Source organism: Coregonus clupeaformis, chromosome 20 (assembly GCF_020615455.1).
Source record: "Coregonus clupeaformis isolate EN_2021a chromosome 20, ASM2061545v1, whole genome shotgun sequence".
NCBI classification, from domain to species: domain Eukaryota; kingdom Metazoa; phylum Chordata; class Actinopteri; order Salmoniformes; family Salmonidae; genus Coregonus; species Coregonus clupeaformis.
In genome coordinates, this window is record NC_059211.1 from 58,744,911 (window position 1) to 58,772,682 (window position 27,772).

At 41.8% G+C, this 27,772-nt stretch overlaps 1 protein-coding gene across 2 annotated transcripts; it reads left to right on the top strand.

The window, feature by feature from the left end:
• The first annotated feature begins 1,657 nt into the window (after window positions 1-1,657).
• On the top strand, window positions 1,658-27,356 carry LOC121533939 (serine/threonine-protein kinase Kist). 2 transcript variants are annotated; one of them, XM_041840304.2, is made up of 8 exons: window positions 1,667-2,577; window positions 11,963-12,297; window positions 12,510-12,707; window positions 14,663-14,757; window positions 14,965-15,041; window positions 18,391-18,489; window positions 22,923-23,011; window positions 23,170-27,356. In XM_041840304.2, exons 1-8 carry the CDS (start codon window positions 2,265-2,267, stop codon window positions 23,314-23,316), a joined length of 1,353 nt encoding a protein of 450 aa, XP_041696238.2. In that variant the 5' UTR covers window positions 1,667-2,264; the 3' UTR covers window positions 23,317-27,356. The 2 variants fall into 2 exon arrangements, with proteins under 2 accessions (XP_041696239.2, XP_041696238.2); XM_041840305.2 differs by lacking the exon at window positions 18,391-18,489 and having other exon boundaries at window positions 1,658-2,577.
• The last annotated feature ends 416 nt before the right edge of the window (window positions 27,357-27,772 follow it).

Below are 27,772 nucleotides of genomic sequence, written 5' to 3' on the forward strand. Positions count from 1 at the left end.
CATTTGTTATAGCAATCTGTCAGACGGTGACACAGTCGATGATGTGGAATGCAACCAACATCTGAGCAGGGGAACGTGACCATAATCAGTTCGGAGTGCAGCTGCATGCGACCCAATCATAATTTCCATAGTCAATTTGGGTTGACTTTGAATATCCCTATCGGGCTAGTTAGGAACCATCGGTAAATTAGACAATGTACATGGGACAATATGTTACAATTCCAATAGCTCCATATTTCAATGACTTAAAAACCTCAAACCAACTAAAAATTGTATACATTCATGTACAAATATTGAAAGCATTAAATTAGAAAACTAAAAGGTGTACAACATGAAAATATTGTGTAATTTATTGACAGTCCCGGAGATAGGCCCCCCTGGAGATAGGCTATCCAAAGTCAAACCAATTTTGCCACAGTCGCACACCAGCTGGCTGAAGCTGCACTGAGCAAAAATATAAACGCAACATGCAACAATTTCAAAGATTTTACTGAGTTAAAGTTGTAGCCCATGTATCTGATGCGGTCTGGCCAGAAAAAGTATGACATGCCATACTCCCTTTGTCCAGACAGCATCAGAGTGGCGCTGTTTCACACGCGCGGATGCTTTATCTGAGATTGATGCGTCTTTCTGTCGGTGAGTCTTGGTCAAATAAATGATCAATATTTTATTTGGATGGGCAAGGAGGTACGGTAGGGTGGGGTGGGCCAGGCTCCCTAGGGCCCACCAGAACACCGACCCTGTCTAAGATGTTGGTTACTTCTATGGGAGACTGTAGTTCATATTCTTCATGTTACACCTACATGAGGACTGCATGAACTTTACAAAAACCATGTGATCAAAGGTAATTTAGTTTTGACTGTACATTTCTGCAGTTACTCTTCACCAACTCCATCCTGCAGCCATTACCTACATTATGGGAGGCTCTATTGTCAGCCAATCATTAGGGTGTTTTTGTTTGACTCGCACGAATGTGACCGAAGACCTGACTGAAACAGGAACCAACTTTGCCGCAATTAATGTAACAGTTATGTGATATGAGGCTCTCTCTCACCAATTGATAGTACAATGTACACACATACACTGAGTGTACAAAACAGTAGGAATACCTTCCTAATATTGAGTTGCACCCCCTTTTGCCCTCTGAACAGCCTCAGGGCATGGACTCTACAAGGTGTTGAAAGCATTCCACAGGGATGCTGGCCCATGTTGATTCCAATGCTTACAACAGTTGTGTCAAGTTGGCTGGATGTCCTTTGGGTGGGCAACCATTGTTGATCCATGGGAAATTATCTCAAAGCTTAAAAATCCTTCTTTAACCTATATCCTCCCAGTCATCTACACTGAGGTGAAGTGGATTTAACAGGTGATATCAATAAGGATCATAGCTTTCACCTGGATTCACCTGGTCAGTATGTCATGGAAAGAGCAGGTGTTCCTAATGTTTTGTACACAGTGTATATTTCGTTTGTGAGTGTGTGATATGGGGGTTGGAGACATGTTTATTTCGACATTACAAAGAAAAACTTGTATAAACAATGTCAACACCGCCATGTTGCACTGAGCCCTGCTGTTGGAAAACCACATCAGTGTCCGACTTTCGGCTGTCACAGATGGACCATCGCCGACTTCACTCTTCGACTTTTGTCTACAGTCGGTTTCATTCGCATTACTACTCAAACGAGCCCAAGGTTAGGGGTAGGGACAAACGAGCCCAAGGTTAGGGGTAGGGACGTCCCAAGGATCTTTCGCCTTACTACTCAAACGAGCCCAGGGTTAGGGACGTCCCAAGGATACGTGTTAGCACTAACCATTGAATGACGGCTGCTGCTTCCGAGGGGATGGCTAGCTAAACAATGACAAAAATATATCATTCTACAAATCAAGAAGAAACATTTCGCTTTTGCAAACTACTTGGATTAACCAAAGTGTTCGGATTAAATGCGTGCAGTTAGGTAGTTTATTTGGTGACCGTGTGCATGCATGTTGTTTAAATTACTGTTTGATTCAACTAACTTAGCTAGCACATGCGAAGTAGCTAACATGTCAGCTATTGGTATCTAAAGTTGAAACACGCAACTGATTTATTATTGAGTTGCATGATCGAGAAATGGATAGTATACACGTTTACAGTGCTGGCTAGTGTCAAAACGTTCGATCTTTTTATCGGGGTGTCTCGCTGGTCGATTGCTATGTGCCAGCAGCTGCATACAGCTGTCTAAAATTTAACTAGCTAGCTAGCTTGCCTTGATTCACTAATCTCAATGATGGCACACTGCAGTTCATCAGATCCAAGTGGGAAGATACCCCGTCCAGATAGCAGCGCAGTATTGATGGCAGGATCTCCCAGAAGCGTTGATCAGGCAATGAGGCCGGTGTTGTTTGAAATATTTGGAGAAATTTGGAACGTCCAGGCCCGGCTCGGGCAAGGCGTCTCGGCCTCGGTATACCGGGTGAGCTCAGGAAGGACGAGTACGGCCGCGGTTAAGGAGTTCCTAGCGGACACTCAGGGCGGAGATTACGGGTACCACAAGGAGAGGTCCGTGCTGGAAGACATCCAAGGACACAAAAACATCGGTAAGGACCTTTTTATTGTATTGTAATATGGTTGTAACGTTACTGTGCACAATCTCTGGAATTACAGAGCTCGTCTTCTAGTGTACCTCATCAATGACCAGGTTATCTGAGAATCAAATTATGAGTCTTATTACAAAGGGTTTAGCTTCATTTAACCTTGGCTACTTGAAATCTGTGTTGTTATCAAGCTGATTGCCAGTCAGTCATTACAACCAAGTCACAGATCTCAATCTTGTCTCAGATCAGTCATAGTAAGCTGTTTTCAGTAACGCTGGTTTTTAAAGTATTCATTGGCATATCGTAAAGCCCTTGTCAGCCACGTCAAACCAACACCTGATGATGATGATGACCCTGACTGACACATCCTAATAACTAGAGAACGACCTCTATGGATTTTTTAGGGCTGATATCAATTTTAGGCCGATATTCAATATTTCCCAGAGACAGCCATGTATGCATAATGCATACATTTTTAAATCAAACAATACAATACATTTTACTTTGTTTTTACCAATCTACCTACATAACAACATAAAGGTAATAATTGTATTTGAATGGTAAATCTCTTGATAAACTGGGTAAATTAAGATGGCAGAGGCCTACTCACAATACAGGTGAATGCATATTCAATAGGAGCAGTGGCGACCTGTCATTTAGGGCAGGTGGGGCAGAGCCACCTGTTTTGAGCCCCACATTTTAAGGAAAAATACAAGTTTATTTAAAAAAAAATTGGGGGGGCTTGCCTGTTTTGCATGTTATTTTGGCATTAATATGTGTCATATCAGTTTGCAAACAATGTAAAAAAAAATCATTGAGTTAATAAAGCCGCATACAAACATGGTCTCTTTTTTGCTTTCTTGAGTAAGGCAGCTCCAAAATGCAGGTGTTTCAGCCTAGCTCAGTGCTTTCTTTGGTGGTGGGGCAGACAGCGGAAAATACGGAGCGTAGGTGTTGGTAATGTTCTCTAGTTGCGCCGTGATTAGCTCAGTGTTGTGTCAGTATGTCACCATGAAGTCTAAGGGTAGAGCTAGAAAATTCAAGCCCCTTGGGTGCTGCCATAGAGTTACATTAGAAGTGCCCATCCAAGAAGGCTCAAGGTCATTGGCCACAGATAAAATGACGTTAAATCACGTTATATCTACAGTACCTTTGATTGGACTGATCATGCCAACATCATACTTTCAAAATCTTAGCCAGCAGTCATCATCATGAATCAAGTCGACAATCTACTGGCAAATCCTTTTTAATCCTTGTCATATGAAGATAAATAATGAAGAGAAATGATAGATAAAACGTATCAGTGCTCATTGGACATAAACATTACACAACAAGTTGGAAATTGCAAATTCAACAATGAGTGGTTTGGAAGGAATCAGTGGCTAACTGCAAGCATTGCAAAGCAATCATTAGCCTGCTATTCAGTGGAGTGGCTGTTTGTCCAAAATCTGGGATTAAGGGTCTCTGTTCCAAATTTAAAATGATAAACATGAAACATTGGCCATGCTTTCAATGAAGCATGATTTGTTCAAAACAACTGTTAACTCGGAACTGCGAAGTCTTGAAGTCAAGTTAACTGGGAACTCTGGGGAAAAAACGAGCTCAGACTGGGAAAATACGTTTTGAACGGTCATCCAACTCAGAATTGTAAATCCGGAACTCAGCCTCTTTCTAGAGCTACGACCTGAAGATCAATTACGTCATCATGATTCAACCTTGTTTTTTCCGAGTTCCCAGTTGTCTTGAAAGCACCATAAATCCAGAGAATGCCAGACTTTGATGACAAAATTTGCCCACGAAGGACCGCCGCACCACCTTCCTGTTCAAGTGAGCACAACACAACAAGGTGAGTCCAAAAATGTATTGTATGCTGCGGCATAAATGATGTAATATGCCAGGGAGATATGTAGGCTATACTGTAGCTAAGAAAGTAATACTAAGTGTACAGTTGAAGTCGGAAGTTTACATACACTTAGGTTGGAGTAATTAAACTTGTTTTTCAACCACTCCACACATTTCTTGTTAACAAACTATAGTCGGACATCTACTTTGTGCATGACACAAGTAATTTTTCCAACAATTGTTTACAGACAGATTATTTCACTTATAATTCACTGTATCACAATTCCAGTGGGTCAGAAGTTTACATACACTAAGTTGACTGTGCCTTTAAAAAGCCTGGAAAATTCCAGAAAATTATGTCATGGCTTTAGAAGCTTCTGATAGGCAAATTGACATCATTTGAGTCAATTGGAGGTGTACCTGTGGATTTATTTCAAGGCCTACCTTCAAACTCAGTGCCTCTTTGCTTGACATCATGGGAAAATCAAAATAAATCAGCCAAGACCTCAGAAAAATAATTGTAGACCTCCACAAGTCTGGTTTATCCTTGGGAGCAATTTCCAAACGCCTGAAGGTACCAAGTTCATCTGTACAAACAATAGTACGGAAGTATAAACACCATGGGACCACGCAGCCGTCACACCGCTCAGGAAGGGGACGCGTTCTGCATCCTAGAGATGAACGTACTTTGGTGCGAAAAGTGCAAATCAATCCCAGAACAACAGCAAAGGACCTTGTGAAGATGCTGGAGGAAACAGGTACAAAAGTATCTATATCCACAGTAAAACGAGTCCTATATCGACATAACCTGAAAGGCCGCTCAGCAAGGAAGTAGCCACTGCTCCAAAACTGCCATAAAAAAGCCATACTACGGTTTGCAACTGCACATGGGGACAAAGATCGTACTTTTTGGAGAAATGTCCTCTGGTCTGATGAAACAAAAATAGAACTGTTTGGCCATAATGACCGTCGTTATGTTTGGAGGAAAAAGGGGTGGCTTGCAAGCCGACGAACACCATTCCAACCGTGAAGCACAGGGGTGGCAGCATCATGCTGTGAGGGTGCTTTGCTGCAGGAGGGACTGGTGCACTTCACAACATAGATGGCATCATGTGGAAGGAAAATTATTTGGATATATTGAAGCAACATCTCAAGACATCAGTCAGGAAGTTAAAGCTTGGTCGCAAATGGGTCTTCCAAATGGACAATGACCCCAAGCATACTTCCAAAGTTGTGGCAAAATGGCTTAAGGACAACAAAGTCAAGGTATTGGAGTGGCCATCACAAAGCCCTGACCTCAATCCTATAGAACATTTGTGGGCAGAACTGAAAAAGCATGTGCGAGCAAGGAGGCCTACAAACCTGACTCAGTTTCACCAGCTCTGTCAGGAGGAATGGGCCAAAATTCACCCAATTTATTGTGGGAAGCTTGTGGAAGGCTACCCGAAATGTTTGACCCAAGTTAAACAATTTAAAGGAAATGCTACCAAATACTAATTGAGTGTATGTAAACTTCTGACCCACTGGGAATGTGATGAAAGAAATAAAAGCTGAAAGAAATAATTCTCTCTACTATTATTCTGACATTTCACATTCTTAAAATAAAGAGGTGATCCCAACTGACCCAAGACAGGGAATTTTTACTAGGATTAAATGTCAGGAATTGTGAAAAACTGAGTTTAAATGTATTTGGCTAAGGTGTATGTAAACTTCCGACTTCAACTGTATGTTGTGTAGTAAGCTGTTAGTAGCCCATGTGCCTCACCCTAATAATTTGGTCTATTTTCTCCTCTTAATTTCGCCTACTGTTCTGACTTGGTGGTGCACATGTAGCCTATAACCTGTTTTAGATATATGTAATCATCAAATATTGTAAGCGCTTTCATTGTCTGCTTATACAGTGGGGAGAACAAGTATTTGATACACTGCCGATTTTGCAGGTTTTCCTACTTACAAAGCATGTAGAGGTCTGTAATATTTTATCATAGGTACACTTCAACTGTGAGAGACGGAATCTAAAACAAAAATCCAGAAAATCACATTGTATGATTTTTAAGTAATTCATTTGCATTTTATTGCATGACATAAGTATTTGATACATCAGAAAAGCAGAACTTAATATTTGGTACAGAAACCTTTGTTTGCAATTACAGAGATCATATGTTTCCTGTAGGATTTGACCAGGTTTGCACACACTGCAGCAGGGATTTTGGCCCACTCCTCCATACAGACCTTCTCCAGATCCTTCAGGTTTCGGGGCTGTCGTTGTGCAATACAGACTTTCAGCTCCCTCCAAAGATTTTCTATTGGGTTCAGGTCTGGAGACTGGCTAGGCCACTCCAGGACCTTGAGATGCTTCTTACGGAGCCACTCCTTAGTTGCCCTGGCTGTGTGTTTCGGGTTGTTGTCATGCTTGAAGACTCAGCCACGACCCATCTTCAATGCTCTTACTGAGGGAAGGAGGTTGTTGGCCAAGATCTCGCGATACATGGCCCCATCCATCCTCCCCTCAATACGGTGCAGTCGTCCTGTCCCCTTTGCAGAAAAGCATCCCCAAATAATGATGTTTCCACCTCCATGCATCATGGTTGGGATGATATTCTTGGGGTTGTACTCATCCTTCTTCTTCCTCCAAACACGGCGAGTGGTTTAGACCAAAAAGCTCTATTTTTGTCTCATCAGACCACATGACCTTCTCCCATTCCTCCTCTGGATCATCCAGATGGTCATTGGCAAACTTCAGACGGGCCTGGACATGCGCTGGCTTGAGCAGGGGGACCTTGCGTGCGCTGCAGGATTTTAATCCATGACGGCGTAGTGCGTTACTAATGGTTTTCTTTGAGACTGTGGTCCCAGCTCTCTTCAGGTCATTGACCAGGTCCTGCCGTGTAGTTCTGGGCTGATCACTCACCTTCCTCATGATCATTGATGCCCCACGAGGTGAGATCTTGCATGGAGCCCCAGACCGAGGGTGATTGACCGTCATCTTGAACTTCTTCCATTTTCTAATAATTGCACCAACAGTTGTTGCCTTCTCACCAAGCTGCTTGCCTATTGTCCTGTAGCCCATCCCAGCCTTCTGCAGGTCTACAATTTTATCCCTGATGTCCTTACACAGCTCTCTGGTCTTGGCCATTGTGGAGAGGTTGGAGTCTGTTTGATTGAGTGTGTGGACAGGTGTCTTTTATACAGGTAATGAGTTCAAACAGGTGCAGTTTAATGAGTGGAGAACAGGAGGGCTCCTTAAAGAAAAACTAACAGGTCTGTGAGAGCCGGAATTCTTACTGGTTGGTAGGTGATCAAATACTTATGTCATGCAATAACATGCAAATGAATTACTTAAAAATCATACAATGTGATTTTCTGGATTTTTTGTTTTTGTTTTAGATTCCGTCTCTTCAGTTGAAGTGTACCTATGATTAAAATTACAGACCTCTACATGCTTTATAAGTAGGAAAACCTGCAAAATCGGCAGTGTATCAAATACTTGTTCTCCCCACTGTATGTCCCCTTTATTTATCCTACGGTTCTGACTTGGTGTACAGGGAGAGCGCTGTAAGAACGGCCCATATTCTGAATTCTGTCGCTGTACATTTCAAAAGTGCTAAACAAATAGTTATATTGACTACGTCTGTCCTAGCTCGCTCATTAATGTCTTAATTGAAATTACGGATTGCTTCTTATCCGCTTGTCGTCCCCTTATGCCATAGTTTGTACATCTCAATTGTCATTCGAAACCACATTTGTTTAAGCAAGTCAGCCATATCTGCTATGTTTTTTTAAAAGGCAGTAAATGAGGCTGAATGAACTGTTTTGCTGCCAGACAAGGCTCCGCTGATAGCCAGGTGTAGCAGTGGTAAGATGTTGGGATTCTGCTGTTGGGACAGCTTTATTTAGGCCCTAACAGTTTGTGGGCACCGTTTGTCACCGTTATAGTGCAATTCATGCATTGTTTAGTGTTGTCTTTGCTGGCATGCATCCCATGTTTTTGTTTGCCCCACAAAGATTTACATGCAGAAATTGCTACTGAAGAATAGTATGTGCATGCATTGACTTACTGCGCTTGTTTTGGCTGATCAGTGGAGTCTATGGTGCTACAGATTTGGGATTTATAGCCTACTGATCCACAACATTTGCAAAGAAGAAATCACTCCAGCATGTATGGAAGGACATCATATAGGCACTGCTGTTAGTTTGAGAATATAAAATAATAACAATTCAATGCAAATGGGTCCAACGTAACATCAAGATTTGTGAGCATGGATGCTTATGAAACAAGTATTATTTTTATTCTTCATTTTCCGTGATCGGGAAAAGGTATTTTTTCAGCTGTCAGGACGCATCTCTAAACAACTCAGCTGCCAGGACGAAATTCGAAACAACTAAATTGGCTAGTAACTTGATCCTACTGCTATGATTTTTCATACGGGGGGGGGGCCAGTATGAAAAATGTATGCACTCACTAATTGTAAATCGCTCTGGATAAGAGCGTCTGCTAAATTACTAAAATGTCTATTGGATCACTAAAAAAAATAAAGCGAGGCTGTAACTCTGCTCCCTTTCACATCTCCTCATCGCTCACATCACTTGGTGCGGTTTACTGCTACTATGAGAACTAGCTCAATGGCGATGACATTTGCTACCAAGCCGTAAATGTGCATAATATCTAACAAGGAGAGCGAGGGTAGGAAAAAAAGATGAAACGACGATGCACGTTCTGCCTGAATGACTCATATCTGCTCATAGATTTAGAATTTAGAATGCGCACACGCGGATCTACAGCTTTCTTGGTTCATAAACATGCAGGAAGATTATTTGGTAGCTAAACCAATTGCCAACTCCTTTCTTTCCCTATGACGACAATCCATCTAATCTGACTACCAACTGTCAATTTACGGATATCATTGTGGCTGGTCAGGTCAGCACACCACTAAATAGCTAACTTTACACCACAAGTCAGATGGCTCCTTGCCGAAAATGGTTAATGTTCAAAATGATAACCAGCTACCGTTAGCTAGCTATGTTGGCTATTAGCTCCTATCTGATATCTTAGTACCATATTTATCTAACCAGCTAGCTAATACCACAGATGAAAGGGTTAGTTATCGTAATCTTTGCTAACAGGTCACATACAGTGCCTTGCAAAAGTATTCATCCCCCTTGGTGTTTTTCCTATTTTGTTGCATTACAACCTGTAATTTAAATTGATTTTTATTTGGATTTCATGTAATGGGCATACACAAAATAGTCCAAATAGGTCAAGTGGTATTGTTTAAAAAATAATAATAACAGAAAAGTGATGCGTGCATATTTATTCACCCCCTTTGCTATGAAGCCCCTAAATTAAGATCTGGTGCAACCAATTACCTTCAGAAGTCACATAATTAGTTAAATAAAGTCCACCTGTGTGCAATCTAAGTGTCACATGATCTGTCACATGATCTCAGTATATATACACCTGTTCTGAAAGGCCCCAGAGTCTGCAACACCACTAAGCAAGGGCCACCACTAAGCAAGCAGCACCATGAAGACCGAGGAGCTCTCCAAACAGGTCAAGGACAAAGTTGTGGAGAAGTACAGATCAGGGTTGGGTTGTAAAAAAATATCTGAAACTTTGAGCATCCCACGGAGCACCATTAAATCCATTCTTAAAAAATGTAAAGAATATGGCACCACAACAAACCTGCAAAGAGATGGACACCCACCAAAACTCACGGACCAGGCAAGGAGGGCATTAATCAGAGAGGCAACAAAGACACCAAAGATAACTCTGAAGGAGCTGCAAAGCTCCACAGCGGAGATTGGAGTATCTGTCCATAGGACCACTTTAAGCCGTATACTCCAGAGCTGGGCTTTACGGAAGAGTGGCCAGAAAAAAGCCATTGCTTAAAGAAAAAAATAAACAAACACGTTTGGTGTTTGCCAAAAGGCATGTGGGAGACTCACCAAACATATGGAAGAAGGTACTCAAGGAAAACGCTATGTCGGGCGCAAACCCAACACCTCTCATCACCCCGAGAACACCATCCCCACAGTGAAACATGGTGGTGGCAGCATCATGCTGTGGGGATGTTTTTCATCGGCAGGGACTGGGAAACTGGTCAGAATTGAAGGAATGATGGATGGCGCTAAATACAGGGGAATTCTTGAGGGAAACCTGTTTCAGTCTTCCAGAGATTTGAGGCTGGGACGGAGGTTCACCTTCCAGCAGGACAATTACCCTAAGCATACTGCTAAAGCAACACTCGAGTGGTTTAAGGGGAAACATTTACATTTCTTGGAATGGCCTAGTCAAAGTCCAGACCTCAATCCAATTGAAAATCTGTGGTATGACTTAAAGATTGCTGTACACCAGCGGAACCCATCCAACTTGAAGGAGCTGGAGCAGTTTTTCCTTGAAGAATGGGCAAAAATCCCAGTGGCTAGATGTGCCAAGCTTATAGAGACATACCCCAAGAGACTTGCAGCTAATTGCTGCAAAAGGTGGCTCTACAAAGTGGGGTAGGGGGGGGGGGATGAATAGTTATGCACGCTCAAGTTCTGTTTTTTTGTTGTATTATTTCTTGTTTGTTTCACATTAACAAATATTTTGCATCTTCAAAGTGGTAGGCATGTTGTGTAAATTAAATGATACAAACCCACCCAAAATCAAATTTTAATTCCAGGTTGTAAGGCAACAAAATAAGAAAAATGCCAAGGGGGGTGAATACTTTCGCAAGCCACTGTAGCTATCTGCTTAGCTAGCTTGTTTATTGCTTGCATGTCCGGGCACGTTGACACAAGCCTTATTAGTGAATTAACTGAAATAATATTTGCAACTGGAGTTTGATTTTGGTCACTGTGTGAATTCATCAATTTCTCAATACTGCACCTTTGTGTTGGAGAATGAGCTAGCCTCCTCCCGCTGCTGATTTTCCCAGCTAGACATTCCCTGGCATTGTGCAGTGCTCGTGGCTCAGGCGGTGAGTGGCGGCTGGCATAGCAGCAGCTTTGCAATGTAGAGTGACTATCAGCAAAGCCTTAGAGAAGGACCAATAGACTAGAAAAAGCCAATATTGACCCGATATATCGGCTCAGCAGATTATCGGTGGTTCTCTACTAATAACCCAACCTCGGTCTCCTTTGTGTAAGGTTCAAGCTCTTGATTTGTTCTACAAGAATTCAATGGAAGATACGATGTTGGAGAGTTTACTTTGCCCCTATATAAAACAATTCCATATTTATTGATCATCACTGCATTTACAAGTCGTGGACTTTGGAATTGTTGACGGAGTGGGCTTTAAAAGAATATGGTTTTGATTATGAAATCGATATCGCCATATAGACTTACTTTACATTCATGATACGTGAATACTCAGATAAGACTTCCATGTTTTTATAACACATGCAATGTTTTATAACCTTTTATAACAGGGTGATAACCTTGCTTTACAGATCACATCAGTGTAACCTCAAGGAAGGGATGCATTTTATGAGTATTCAAACAGAGCCCCTGACTTCACCACCCAATCAAATCTGTGCTTATGCTGACTGTATGTCTCCATAGTAACGCTGTATGGGGTGTTCACCAACCACAGCCATGTGGGCGTGGCCACACGCTGCCTGCTGCTGGAGCTGCTGGATGTCAGTGTGTCTGAGCTGCTGGTTAGGGCCAGTACCCAGGGCCAGGCGGGCAGCCCCCAGAGTGGTGGTGCCCAGCAGCAGGGCCACTCCATGTGGCTGGTGCAGCACTGTGCCAGAGACATCCTGGAGGCCCTGGCCTTCCTCCACCGAGAGGGCTACGTCCATGCAGACCTCAAGCCCCGCAATGTGCTCTGGAGTGCAGACGACGAGTGCTTCAAACTCATCGACTTTGGACTCGGCTTCAAGGAGGGTAACCAGGTGAAGTGGACTCGAGAACAGGGGTTTGTGTGGGCTACATACCTCTGAGGGAGGGTTTTCAAGTTGGTTTTAGCATCTTTGTACGTTGATCAGTTATGCATAAAATTAGGTGACATACAACAAGAAAACAATTATATGGACCAGGTTAAACTTAGGTGTGTGTGGTTTTCGGCCTGTATAATAGTGTCCGTTCTCGCCGTGTGTGTTCCAAGGACGTGAAGTACATCCAGACGGATGGGTACCGTGCCCCGGAGGCTGAGCGTCAGAACTCGCTGTCCCAGGCGGGGCTGGAGGTGGAGGGCAACTCTTGCTGCTCGGCCGCTGTGGACCTCTGGAGCCTGGGTATCATCCTGCTGGAGATGTACTCAGGCATCAAACTCAAAGACACTGTCAGGTCACCCGAGTGGAAGGTACGTCCACAGCACTGCTCTCCGACTCCGGGCCTGTATTGCCACTATACTGAGTGTGCAGGCTTTGGTTCCAAACCAGCACAAACACACCTTTTTAAAAGACTGTTCTTTACCACATTATTGTCATATACACCCATCCCCTGTGATTACATAGCCAGACATACAGTGTACTGTGTTCCATAGGACTGTTGCTAATGGATACATGGGTACTTGTTTTCCTAGGAATGCAGTGGACTCTGATCCACCTGTAGCTTAATAGATCAATATGTTCTTCACATACAGTGCATTCATAAAGTACTCAGACCCCTTCACTTTTTCCACATTGTTACATTACAGCCTTATTCTAAAATGGATTAAATTGTTTTTTTCCCTCATCAATCTACACACAGTACCCCATAATGACAAAGCAAAAACTGGTTTTTAGAAATTCTTGCAAATGTATTAAAAATAAAACGGAAATATTACATTTACATAAGTATTCAGACCCTTTACTCAGTACTTTGTTGAAGCACCTTTGGCAGCGATTACAGCCTCGAGTCTTCTTGGGTATGACACTACAAGCTTGGCGCACCTGTATTTGGGGAGTTTCGCCCATTTTTCTCTGCAGATCTCTCAAGCTCTGTCAGGTTGGATGGGGAGCGTCGCTGCGCAGCTATTTTCAGGTCTCTCCAGAGATGTTCAATCGGGTTCAAGTCCGGGCTCTGGCTGGGCCACTCAAGAACATTGAGACTTGTCCCGAAGCCACTCCTGCATTGTCTTGGCTTTGTGCTTAGAGTCGTTGTCCTGTTGGAAGGTGAACCTTCGCCCCAGTCTGAGGCCTGAGCGCTCTGGAGCAGGTTTTCATCAGGGATCTCTCTGTACTTTGCTTCGTTCATCTTTCTCTCGATCCTGACTAGTCTTCCAGTCCCTGCCCCTGAAAAACATCCCCACAGCATGATGCTGCTACCACCATGCTTCACCGTAAGGATGGTATTGGCCAGGTGATGAGCGATGCCTGGTTTCCTCCTGTGACGCTTGGCATTCAGACCAAAGAGTTCAATCTTGGTTTCATCAGACCAGAGAATCTTGTTTCTCATGGTCTGAGAGTCCTTTAGGTGCCTTTTGGCAAACTCCAAGCGGGCTGTCATGTGCCTTTTACTGAGGAGTGGCTTCCGTCTGACCACTCTACCACAAAAGCCTAATTGTTGTCCTTCTGCAAAGTTCTCCCATTTCCACAGAGGAACTCTGGAGCTCTGTCAGTGACCATCGGGTTCTTGGTCACCTTCCTGACCAAGGCCCTTCTCCCCCGATTGCTCAGTTTGGCCAGGCGGCCAGCTCTAGGAAAAGTGCTGGTGGTTCCAAACTTCTTCCACTTAAGAATGATGGAGGCCACTGTGTTGTTGGGGACATTCAATGCTGCAGACATTTCTTGGTACCCTTCTCCAGATCTGTACCTCGACATAATCCTGTCTCGGAGCTCTATGGACAATACCTTCGACCTCATGGCTCGGTTTTGTGGGGTCTTTATATAGACAGGTGTGAGTCTTTCTAAATCATGTCCACTCAATTGAATTTACCACCGGTGGACTCAGTTGTAGAAACATCCAAGGATGATAAATGGAACAGGATACACCTGAGCTCAATTTCGAGTCTCATAGCAAAGGGTTTTAATACTTATGTAAATGTCATATTTCTGTTTTTTATTTTTAATACATTTGCAAAAATTTATAAAAACCTGTTTTTGCTTTGTCATTATGAGGTATTGTGTGTAGATTGACAAGGAATTTGTATTTATTTAATCCATTTTAGAATAAGGCTGTAACATAACAAAATGTGGAAAAAGTGAAGGTCTGAATACTTTCCGAATGCTATAAATAGATAAATAAGACATTTAGGTAATATACATTTTATTAGACAGATATGGGTGTGTTGTCCAACCTGCTGTTCTGTAGCCTACTGTTCTTTTGCTCTTGCAGGACAACAGTGCAGCAATAGTCGACCATATCTTTGCCAGTAACAGTGTGGTGTGTCCTGCTATCCCTGTCTATCACCTCAGAGACCTGATCAAGAGGTAACAACATTCATTCATTCATTCATTCATCCATATGCATTTTGTTTTTATTGTTTTAGTTTGTACATAAATGCAGACATTTGATCCGTTGTACCAAATTGACTCTACACTCCCTTAAACATAACTCGTCATTTTCTACATTGTAAACTTGAGAGAGGGGTTCCTAACGTTGACATTCATTTTTGTAATGTTTGTATGCACCTGCAGCATGCTTCACAACGACCCCAAGCACAGAGGCACAGCCGAGACGGCCCTGCTTAGCCCTTTCTTCAGCATTCCCTTTGGTAATCAGAAACACCAATGCAAAGTCCACAGCAGATATGGGCACATCCGGTGGTGTCATAAGTATTCACCCCTCTTGGATTTTTTTCATGTTTTGTTGCGTTACAAACTGGAATTGAAATGGATTTAATTGTGATTTTTTTTTTTTGTCATTGCTCTACACAAAATACTCCATAATGTCAAAGTGAAAAGAAAATTCTACAAATGAATACAAATTTAAGAACAAAAATATAGTCGTTGCATAAGTATTCACCCCCTTTCTTTAGGCAAGCGTAAATTAGTTCAGTAGTAAAATTTGGCTTAACAAATCACATAAGTTTACATAAGTGAAATAATAGGGGTTGACATCATTTTTGAATGACTATCCCTTCCTCTGTCCCCCATACATACAACATCTGTAAGGTCCCTCAGTCAAGTATTGAATTTCAAGCACAGATTCAACAACAAAGACCAGGGAGTCTTTCGAAAGTCTCATAAAGAAGGGAAGTGATTGGTAGATGTGTAACAATAATAGATCAGACATTGAATATCTCTTTAAGCATGGTCAAGTTAATAATTATGCTGTTGAGGATGTATTAAACCACCCAGGCACATCAAAGATACAGTCATCCTTCTGAACTTAGCTGCAGGACATTAAGGAAACTGCTTAGGGATGTCACCATGAGTTGATTTTAAAACAGTTACTGAGTTCAATGGCAGTGATGGGAGAAAACTGAGGTTGGATCAACAACATTGTAGTGACTCCACAATAATGACCTCAATGATAGAGCGAAAAGAATACAAATATACAGAATTAAAATAAAATAAACGTGCACCTGTATACAACCAGGCACTAAAGTAATACTGTAAAAAAAAAAAAAAACACAAAAACAACACGACAAAGGAAAACACTTTTTGGCTTAAATGCAAAGCTGTATGATTGGGGCAAATACAACACATCACTGAGTAACTGCCTCCTTATCTTCAAGAATGGTGGTGGCTGCATCATGGTATGGGTATGCTTGACATTGGCAAAGACTGGGGAGACTTTCAGGATAAAAAGAAATGGGATGGAGCTAAGCTCAGGCAAAATCCTAGAGGGAAACCTGCTTCAGTCTGCATTCACCAGACACTGGGAGAGGAATTCACCTTTCAGCAGGACAATAACCTACAGTACCAGTCAAAAGTTTGGACACACCTACTCATTCAAGGGTTTCTTTATTTTTACTATTTTCTACATTGTAGAATAATAGTGAAGACATAACAATTATGAAATAACACATATGGAATCATGTAGTAACCAAAAAAGTGTTAAATAAATCAAAATATATTTTATATTCTTCAAAGTAGCCACCCTTTGCCTTTGACAGCTTTGCACACTCTTGGCATTCTCTCAACCAGCTTCATGAGGAATGCTTTTCCAACAGTCTTGAAGGAGTTCCCACATATGCTGAGCACTTGTTGGCTGCTTTTCCTTCACTCTGTGGTTCAACTCATCCCAAACCATCTCAGTAGGGTTGAGGTCGTGTGATTGTGGAGACCAGGTCATCTGATGCAGCACTCCATCACTCTCCTTCTTGGTCAAATAGCCCTTACACAGCCTGGAGGTGTGTTTTGGGTCATTGTCCTGTTGAAAAACAAATGATAGTCCCACTAAGCGCAAACCAGATGGGATGGCGTATCGCTGCAGAATGCTGTGGTAGCCATGCTGGTTAAGTGTGCCTTGAGTTCTAAATAAATCACTGACAGTGTCACCAGCAAAGCACCCTCACACCACCTCCTCCATGCTTCATGGTGGGAACCACACATGCAGAGATCATCCGTTCACCTACTCTGCATCTCACAAAGACATGGCAGTTGGAACCAAAAATCTTAAATTTGGACTCATCAGACCAAAGGACAGATTTCCATGGTCTAATGTCCATTGCTCGTGTTTCTTGGCCCAAGCAAGTCTCTTCTTCTTATTGGTGTCCTTTAGTAGTGGTTTATTTGCAGCAATTCGACCATGAAGGCCTGATTCACGCAGTCTCCTCTGAATAGTTGATGTTGAGATGTGTCTGTTATTTTAACTCTGTGAAGCATTTATTTGGGCTGCAATCTGAGGTGCAGTTAACTCTAATGAACTCTGCAGCAGAGGTAACTCTGGGTCTTTCTTTCCTGTGGCGGTCCTCATGAGAGCCAGTTTCATCATAGCGCTTGATGGGTTTTGCGACTGCACTTGAAGAAACTTTCAAAGTTCTTGAAATTGTCCGGATTGACTGACCTTTATGTCTTAAAGTAATGATGGACTGTCGTTTCTCTTTGCTTATTTGAGCTGTTCTTGCCATAATAAGGACTTGGTCTTTTACCAAATAGGGCTATCTTCTGTATACCACCCCTACCTTGTCACAACACAACTGATTGGCTCAAACGCATTAAGAAGGAAAGAAATTCCACAAATTAACTTTTAACAAGGTACACCTGTTAATTGAAATGCATTCCAGGTGACTACCTCATGAAGCTGGTTGAGAGAATGCCAAGAATGTGCAAAGCTGTCATCAAGGCAAAGGGTGGTTACTTTGAAGAAAAGTTTAACACTTTTTTGGTTACTACATGATTTCATATGTCTTATTTGATAGTTTTGATGTCTCCACTATTATTCTACGATGTAGAAAATAGTAAAAATAAAGAAAAACCCTTGAGTGAGTAGGTGTGTCCAAACTTTTGACTGGTACTGTACAACATAAGGCCAAATCAACACTGAAGTTTCCTAAGTGGCCAAGTTAGTTTTGACTTAAGTCTGCTTGAAAATCTATGGCAAGACTTGAACATTGCTGTCTAGCCATGATCCCCAAAACCTTGACAGAGCTTGAAGAATTTTTACCCAAGAAGATTCACAGCTGTAATCTCTGCCACCAAAGGTGTTTCTAACATTTATTAACTCAAGGCGGTGAATACTTATCTAATCAAGGTATGTTAGTGTTTTATTTTTCATAAAAATAAAAACATTTTTCTTCCACTTTGACATGTATTAGTATTTTGTGTGGATCGTTGACAAAAAATTACAAATCCATTTTAATCCCACTTTGTAACACAATAAAATCTGAAGAAATCGAAGGGGAGTGGATACTTATGATAGGCACTGTACCTCATTCTCATCCAGCTCATATGAAAGCTTGCATTACAGCATAATCTTACCATCTATCACTGCACCTGCCCACCAACACACTCTTTCGTTCGATTTGTAATCTACCTCTATGATATGCATATTGAATTTTCACTGAAAACAAAAAAGATTATAATCATAATAGAGAGGTTGGGTGGTGCTGTATAAACCATATAAAAGGCTTCTTAAACCTATTGATTGAAGAAAAGGGTGTGTGTGTGTGTCAGCTCCTCACATAGAAGACTTGGTTCTGCTGCCCTCTCCTGTTCTGCGCCTGCTCAACCTCATTGATGACAGCCACCTACACAATGAGGAGGAGTATGAAGGTAAGGCACAGCCTTTTCGAACCAACTTTTTGGAACCACTGACGATAAATGTAAGAACAAATAGCTCCTACAGTTGGTCTGTATGAAGATCAGCGTTGGAAATACACTGGGGCTTGTGGCACCACAAGTCAGTGCCACAAGTCATCGGTGAACTAAACAATATGATGAAGCTATATATAGACTCAGTGATATGACGTTGCCACGAGCAGCAGGATTAACCGTAGATATTACAGATGAGCGCAATGCACATATCTGTACATGTGGTGTCCGTGGGACCAAAACAGCTGAGAAGTTTATCCACGCTTTGCGCTCTTAGTTGTTGCGGAAGTCTGCACAATTCTGCTGTCCACTTCATGCTTCGTTGACTCTGCACTGCAATATTCTGGTAATTAAGAAATGTTTCTAATTACCCAGAGTCAGGTTAACTCGTGGATAAAATGTTTGTCTCTGCATGCAGTATGAAGGAAGTTAAGAGGTAGTTCTGAGAGTGTACCGGTAGACATCCAGTCAGCTAATACTAGTTAGCATTGGCTCGCGAAACTACACTGCCTACAGAAAGTATTCATATTCATACCCCCTTGACTTATTCCACATTTTGTTGTGTTACAGCCTGAATTCAAAATGGATTAAATTGATTTTGTTTTCTGTCACCCATCTACACACAATTCCTCATAATGACAAAGTGAAAACATGTTTTTAGAAATGTTAGCTAATTTATTGAAAATGAAATACAGAAATATCTCATTTACATAAGTATTCACACCCCCTGAGTCAATACATGTTAGAATAACCTTTGATAGCGATTACAGATGTAAGTCTCTAAGAGCTTTGCACACCTGGATTGTACAATATTTGCACATTATTATTTTTAAAATTCTACAAGCTCTGTCAAGTTGGTTGTTGATCATTGCTAGACAGCCATTTTCAAGTTTTGCCATAGACCTTCAAGCTGATTTACGTCCAAACTGTAATTAGGCCACTCAGGAATATTCAAGGTCGTCTTGGTAAGCAACTCCAGTGTATATTTGGCCTTGTGTTTTAGGTTATTGTCCTGCTGAAAGGTGAATTTGTCTCCTAGGGTCTGTTAGAAAGCAGACTGAATCCTTTAGGATTCTGCCTGTGCTTAACTCTATTCAGTTTATTTTTATCCTAAAAAACTCCCTTGCCAATGACAAGCATACCCATAACATGATGCAGCCACCACCATGCTTGAAAATATGAAGAATGGTACTCTGTGATGTGTTATGTTGGATTTGCCGCAAACATAACATAATGCTTTGTATTCAGGACATAAAGTTAATTTCTTTGCCATTTTTTTTTTCAGCTTCACTTTAGTGCCTTATTGCAAACAGGATGCATGTTTTGGAATATTTGTATTCTGGACAGGCTTCCTTCTTTTCACTCTGTCATTTAGGTTAGTGTTGTGGAGTAACTACAATGTTGTTGATCCATCCTCAGTTTTCTCCTATTACAGCCATTAAACTCTGTAACTGTTTTAAAGTGTCCATTGGCCTCATGGTGAAATCCCTGAGCGGTTTGCTTAATGTCCTGCAGCTAAGTTGTGGGTTCGATTCCCACGGGGGGCCAGTATAAAATAATAATGTATGCACTCACTAACTGTAAGTCGCTCTGGATAAGAGCGTCTGCTAAATGACTAAAAATGTAAATGTAAAAATAACTTCACCATGCTCAAAGGGATATTCAATGTCTGCTTTTTTTTATTTTGACCCATCTACTGTTATGATGAGTTTCTCAGGTATCAAGGATGCAAGGATATACTTAGACATTCTGTGGAGATTTCATACAAAGTATTTATTGAATCACGAGCTCGTGGGTTCATCTAACAAACGGACATGGCTTTGCCCTTCGTCAGTTGAACTAACTTAACAAAGGAGACACTCTATCTTATATAGCCTTTATTACCATCTTCCTGGTATACATCTGGCAAGTCTCCATGGGCACTCCCTGCCTTTGATGTTCATCACTCTTTACCCCAAGTCACTATCCTAAACATCACTCATGCTATCCTAAACATCACTAATCTACCTTGACATAATGGAATGTAGACTTCATGGCCCCAAACCACTCATCTCTTAACTCTTTCCCTGTCCTCACAATACTATGGCATGACATCATTATACCATAAAAACATCATATAATCTACCAATAGGTGCCTTTCTTTGAGAACCATTGGAAAACCTCCCTGGTCTTTGTGGTTGAATCTATTTGAAATTCACTGCTCGACTGAGGGACCTTAAAGATAATTGTATGTGTGGGGTACAGAGACGGGGTAGTCATTCAAAAATGATGTTAAACACTTCGATTGCACACAGTGAGTCCATTAACCTTATTATGTGACTTGTTAAGCACATCTTTACTTCTGAACTTATTTAGGCTTGCCGTAACAAAGGGGTTGAATACTTTATGACTCGACATTTCAGCTTTTCATTTTTAATGACTTTGTAAAAATGTCTAACAATATAATTCCACATGGGGTATTATGTGTACAGTCGTGGTCAAAGGTTTTGAGAATTACACAAGTATTGGTCTTCACAAAGTTTGCTGCTTCAGTGTTTTGAGATATTTTTGTCAGATGTTACTATGGTATACTGAAGTATAATTACAAGCATTCCATAAGTGTCAAAGGCTTTTATTGACAATTACATTAAGTTTATGCAAAGAGTCAATATTTGCAGTGTTGACCCTTCTTTTTCAAGACCTCTGCAATCCGCCCCGGCATGCTGTCAATTAACTTCTGGGCCTCATCCTGACTGATGGCAGCCCATTTTTGCATAATCAATGCTTGAAGTTTGTCAGAATTTGTGGGTTTTTGTTTGTCCACACGCCTCTTGAGGATTGACCACAAGTTCTCAATGGGATTAAGGTCTGGGGAGTTTCCTGGCCATGGACCCAAAATGTCGATGTTTTGTTCCCCGAGCCACTTAGTTATCACTTTTGCCTTATGGCAAGGTGCTCCATCATCCTGGAAAAGGCATTGTTCGTCACCAAACTGTTCTTGGATGGTTGGGAGAAGTTTCTCTTTGAGGATATGTTGGGACCATTCTTTATTCATGGCTATGTTCTTAGGCAAAATTGTGAGCGAGCCCACTCCCTTGGCTGAGAAGCAACCCCACACATGAATGGTCTCAGGGTGCTTTACTGTTGGCATGACACAGGACTGATGGTAGCGCTCACCTTGTCTTCTCCGGACAAGCTTTTGTCCGGATGCCTGAAACAATCGGAAAGGGGATTCATCAGAGAAAATGACTTTACCCCAGTCCTCAGCAGTCCAATCCCTGTACCTTTTGCCGAATATCAGTCTGTCCCTGATGTTTTTCCTGGAGAGAAGTGGCTTCCTCGCTGCCCTTCTTGACACCAGGCCATCCTCCAAAAGACTTTGCCTCACTGTGCGTGCAGATGCACTCACACCTGCCTGCAGCCATTCCTGAGCAAGCTCTGCACTGGTGGTGCCCCGATCCCGCAGCTGAATCAACTTTAGGAGACGGTCCTGGCGCTTGCTGGACTTTCTTGGGCGCCCTGAAGCCTTCTTCACAACAATTGAACCTCTCTCCTTGAAGTTCTTGATGATCCGGTAAATGGTTGATTTAGGTGCAATCTTACTAGCAGCAATATCCTTGCCTGTGAAGCCCTTTTTGTGCAAAGCAATGATGACGGCACGTGTTTCCTTGCAGGTAACCATGGTTAACAGAGGAAGAACAATGATTTCAAGCACCACCCTCCTTTTAAAGCTTCCAGTCTGTTATTCTAACTCAATCAGCATGACAGAGTGATCTCCAGCCTTGTCCTCGTCAACACTCTCACCTGTGTTAACGAGAGAATCACTGACATGATGGCAGCTGGTCCTTTTGTTGCAGGGCTGAAATGCAGTGGAAATGTTTTGGGGGGATTAAGTTCATTTTCATGGCAAAGAGGGACTTTGCAATTAATTGCAATTCATCTGATCACTCTTCATAACATTCTGGAGTATATGCAAATTGCCATCATAAAAACTGAGGCAGCAGACTGAACATTTATATTTGTGTCATTCTCAACTTTTGACCACGACTGTAGGCCAGTGACACAATTACATTCAGGCTGTAACACAACAACATTTGGAAAAAGTCAAGGGTTGTGAATACTTTCTGGAGGCACTGTACCTCTAACTTCCTTCATACTGCGAGCAGAGACAAATGTTTCATCCACAAGTTCATCTGGGTAAGTAGAAACATTTATTAATTGTCAGAATGTCGCAGTATCCCTTTAAAACACATGGTCAGATGCTACGTTGTGAATAAAGAAATACATGGAAATGGCACCATTTCTTTTTGCAAAAATGCAAAACAGGTGCAAAGTTTGCCCCCTATTTTTTATTTACACTGATCAAAATGATATTGTGAGTGTGACTAACTAGCATGATGCTGTTGTGTTGGCAGACATCTTGGAGGACATGAAGGAGGAGTGTCAGAAGTACGGCTCTGTGGTCTCTCTTCTCATTCCCAAGGAGAACCCAGGCAAAGGACAGGTAAGACACACTAGCCCCATTACCAGTGGTTTATTGTTGTCATTTAAATACTTCCATACAATCTTTCAAAAGTATATATTTGTACATATTGTAGACCTGCATTTTTACTGTCTCTTCTTGTCTTAATCTCTGTGTGTGTATGTGTGTGTTTCCCTCAGGTGTTTGTAGAATACGCTAACGCAGGCGACTCCAAAGAGGCCCAGAGACTGCTGATGGGACGGACCTTTGATGGGAAGTTTGTCGTTGCCACATTCTACCCCCTGAGTGCTTACAAGAGAGGCTACTTGTACCAGACCGTGCAGTGAACACACACGCTCACACACCGTCAGCTGAAGAGCACAGGCCTAGGCCCCAGTCAGTCAGTCTCTGTCATGATGTGGATACTTATATCAGATCACCACTCTGCTTTCTGCAGCCTCTAGGGCAAGAGTTAACCTACTGTGCCCTGTAGCTTTAATTACTGTATATAGCAACAGTATGGATTATACAAATATCCTTTCACAATTTTCCATGTCCTCCTATGGGGATGTATACTGCTGGAGGCTGCTGTTAACATTGATCCATATTGGTCATATGTTTATCAGAGGGTAGATGGCTTGACTCTCAGTAGATAGATACACCCTCACTGGCCACAACTGTCCCACTCTGCACACTGAGCTGATGTCAAACCCTGAACAAGACAAAGAGTACAGTACCAAGTGCCCTATGGGTTTCTCTCGTAAACCCAGCAGGCTTTTTAGCTTGAATATCCTATGTTTATTTAAGTAATTGAAACTGTTCCTACTGATTGATCTTGGGTCTCTCTTGTTAAAGGCTGAGCCACAATTTCATCTTGTCCAAAGTTACCTTCCTATGACATATTTTTCTATGAGATTTTGAGACTTGAATTCCAAAGGTACCACTCCAGAACATCAGTAGAATCACGTTCTGAGACTAAAGTCCAACCATTGAACTGCGGCACTTTTCTATGGTACATAAAAAAATCATCTAATCTTTAGTAATTTCTACCATATGTTTTTATATAATACATTCTACCTTATATAGTGTTATTCAATTTTGTCCAAATTGCCACATATACCAAGTTTACTCCTGAATGGTTGGGCTGATGTAAATGGAAGTTCAGTTTTCGATACGTTATGAAAGGGATGGGTAATTCCCTAGCTCTGTACAGTACATAGCAACAAGCCTACTGTACGCTCAGGACCCATGAATAGGGTTTTCACAGTGGAATATTTCAGTTGGATAGCATTACAGCTGTGTCAGTGTTGTAGCACAGTAGCTGACTATTCCAGTTCTGTCTGTGAGTTTTATAGTCTGCATGTCAAATCAGTGTGTGAGAGCAGAGCTAGTTTAGTTGTTTGTTGACTATGGTGAGATTATAGAATAATTCAAGACTTTTGTAGCCTCTGTCGTGTGTTGAAGATGTTGAAATGAACAACAAAATGTTGCATGCACTGAACTGAATTGTTAGAGGCAGTATTTATTCTGACAGTTTTGACTCTCCCCCTTGTCTGTCTGCTGCTCATATTCAGGCCAATGACCCTGTGAATCTTAGGCTGGGCACAGAGGCTTCTGAATCAGTAGGCTGGCATTGAAACTAGAACAGTTTCAAGCAGGGGGCTAGTGGCATCCTGCCCATCTATATAAATACTGCAGCACCCCTTAGCGGTAAGGACTTGTCTTCCTATATTATACCTACAGTAGCTGATCTTCTAAAACTCCATCCTGCCTGCCCAACCTCTCCAGATGCTCTTTAAGTTATTTGAGAAAGAGACCATATTTACATGAGCAAAAATAACTACTATTTAAAGCACATTGTTGATACACTGCGATTTACTCCATTTGTAACTCACACTTTCAGTCAACTGGCATCATGCGACAAGTGTGAATGCTGATTGAGACATCGTTGACGACGTCCTGCCTAAATGTGAAGTACTGACTCTAGGACCTCTGAGTGACGTACCATCAATATGTGAGGTGATCCATACTAAATGTAGTCCACTGCCTTAGCTACCTTCTCTGTGTTTATAATCTAGAGTCTACCACTATAATGCTCCCATTTAGTATATGTATGTTTAGGCACACAATAGATCCCAATGAAAGCCTCCATGGATTCCTTCCTAATCCCCACAACCATTGAACATGATTATGACATTTCTTTATGGAAAACATTTCAGGGAGCTCCTTTGTGTTTTGGTTACACTTTGGGTCAGCTATCTGAATGCAGTGTCAGTTTCTTTTCTTCTATGTCTTCTTATATATAAGTACTCATGAGTAATTCTAAGTATCTGATAAAGCTGGAATTGATTTGTGGGCAAGGCGATGTCAGGTATTAGTCCATTTGCACATAGGTAGCAAGATACTGGTACCCCCTGTATATAGCCTCGCTATTGTTATTTTTACTGCTGCTCTTTAATTATTAGTGACTTTTTATTTAGTATTATTTTATATAGTATTTTTATTTATTATTATTTTTATTTTTTTGATACTAGGCCTAACTCCTATATGATATGTTCTAATAGCAGAGGATATAATATTAGGATTAGAATGCAGGTGGCAGAGCAGGATTCCTCTGGACGGTGACTATGAACACAATACTGATGAGGGAAAACCGGTACAGACGCTACATGAGAGCAACAGTAACAGAGGGAGAGGGAGCTCTGCTGTTAGTAAGTCAAGAGTACATGTCACCAGGGCAGTAGCCAGGGTCTGAGTTTTAGTGAGATCATCCAAGAAATGAAGGAAGTTGAAGCTCATTTACTGCATTTCTATAATAAAATTGATCCTGTTTATTGCCCAACTCCATGTCGAGAGGAAGCAGAATGATTGTATAACTGTCTCTGTAAAGTTTTGTTGTGGTACTCTGAGCAGTTGTAGAAATATCACTGAGCAGCCTCCCGACCGGGCCAACCCCAATCTATTTAGAAACGGATGGAAGGAGTGTCTCTGTTTGCAGACACGCTGGGCAATCAGAGAGTGTGGGTTTGTGTTTGGGTGTGTGTGTGCGCCTGTCAGCCCTATTCCTGTTCCAATAAAGCACCTCCATCCCACTCCAGCCCTGACATCTGACCCCCTAACCTTACAGACCAGTCCAGCAGAGGACCAGAGCCTTGTTAATATGCATAAAGCCCCTCTTTAGGACTCTCAGATTTTGCCAACTGGACAGAACGGCCCTGGTCCTCATCCGTCCATATACACACGACACAGGAAGGAAGCTTTATAGCTAAATATACAGGGCTTTAATGGTGTGGAGATGAGTGGTCAAGGTGAGGCCTGGAGTGGGATTGGGGTTATTAGGCAAATGAGGAGGGAGGCAGGTCACTGGGTTAATGTGTATCAGTGGGGGGATATTGAATGAGAAGTGTGTGTGTGTGTGTTAGTCTGTGGATACTGAAGGGGTGGGCCGGAGGTGTGTCAAGGCTGAAAATGAGCAATGCCTCCCAAGCTGACACTGTACTTCATCTCTCTCGTTCTCTCATTAGAAGCCAGTGTTGACTCAAGTTGCTGCAGTAACGCTTAGCTGGGTATAAAGGTTAGAGATTACAGAGTGTGTGTTTACATGTATATTCATTTATAGTGGTTTGTATGTGGGGATGCTTCCTGCATCCTCCCAGCTTGTTGTTGATAGGCATTGTTATGTTGTTTCATTCAGGTTTATTAGTTAGTGGAGTTATGCTGTTACAGAACTGCTGTTGCCAGAGATGATTTGCACAAATTGGCGATTTCCTAAACTGAATTGAATCAACCCTGCTTTACAGCACTGATCAAATGAAAGACAAATCTAAGTCCGCAATGATGTAGACCAATCCCCCGTCGCCACATAGTATCCAAAAAAACAAAGATGACAGGCTTGAAATTAGGCATTTTATTGTCAATGCTTTGTCTGCTAGGCAATATTGAAGGAGTCTCCGAAGACTACAGCACTGATACCAATGTGTTATATATAAATCATGTCCCTTCCCCACTCAAAGACAATCATGATGATTTTCACTGTTGCCTTTCTATGTTTTGAGCAACATGTCTCCTTTTGGGTTTTGTGAAAGCCTGCTGCATTGAGCAGCTGTCAGCCCCCCTGTTACAAAGAACAACTCTGTCTCCAACAGAACTAAAACTGACTTGAATGTGAATATCTCACTCTGAGATCACTCCACTCACACTATCTGATCTGTGTGATCAGGATTATCAAAGGCACATATTTTGAGTATAAAACAAGTGTATGTATGATGGAACAAGCGTGTGTGAGTCCATGCATTGCCACATAGAACCCTGTGATTGTAAGGGAGTGATTATATATGTTCATATTGTCGCTGTTTGCATATCTCAAAATAAAGAAAGCTATACTTGACTATCTTCAATCTGTGTCCACAATGTTAGCCCTATATGTCTGTTTTTATGGTGGGGATCAGCTATATCAATAGCCCTATATGTCTGTTTTTATGGTGGGGATGAGCTATATCAATATGGAGTAAAACTACACTACACATGTTGTAATAGCATTGTACTGCCAATAGGGGTCAGCACAGCCATACTTTACAACCTACTGCTATCACTAATAGATCTATTTACTACTACTTTTGCTGCCTCTTTTTATTGATCCCCACAGTTGTCTCGCCGCTGTGTAGAACAGACCTCACATCCACACACAATAAATTAATAACCTAACCAGGCCTATTGATCTCTGTTATACTCTGATCGATTACCCTACCATGCCATGATGTTTTCACCAAGAAGCCAACAAATAATTGCTTTTCACAACTCTCT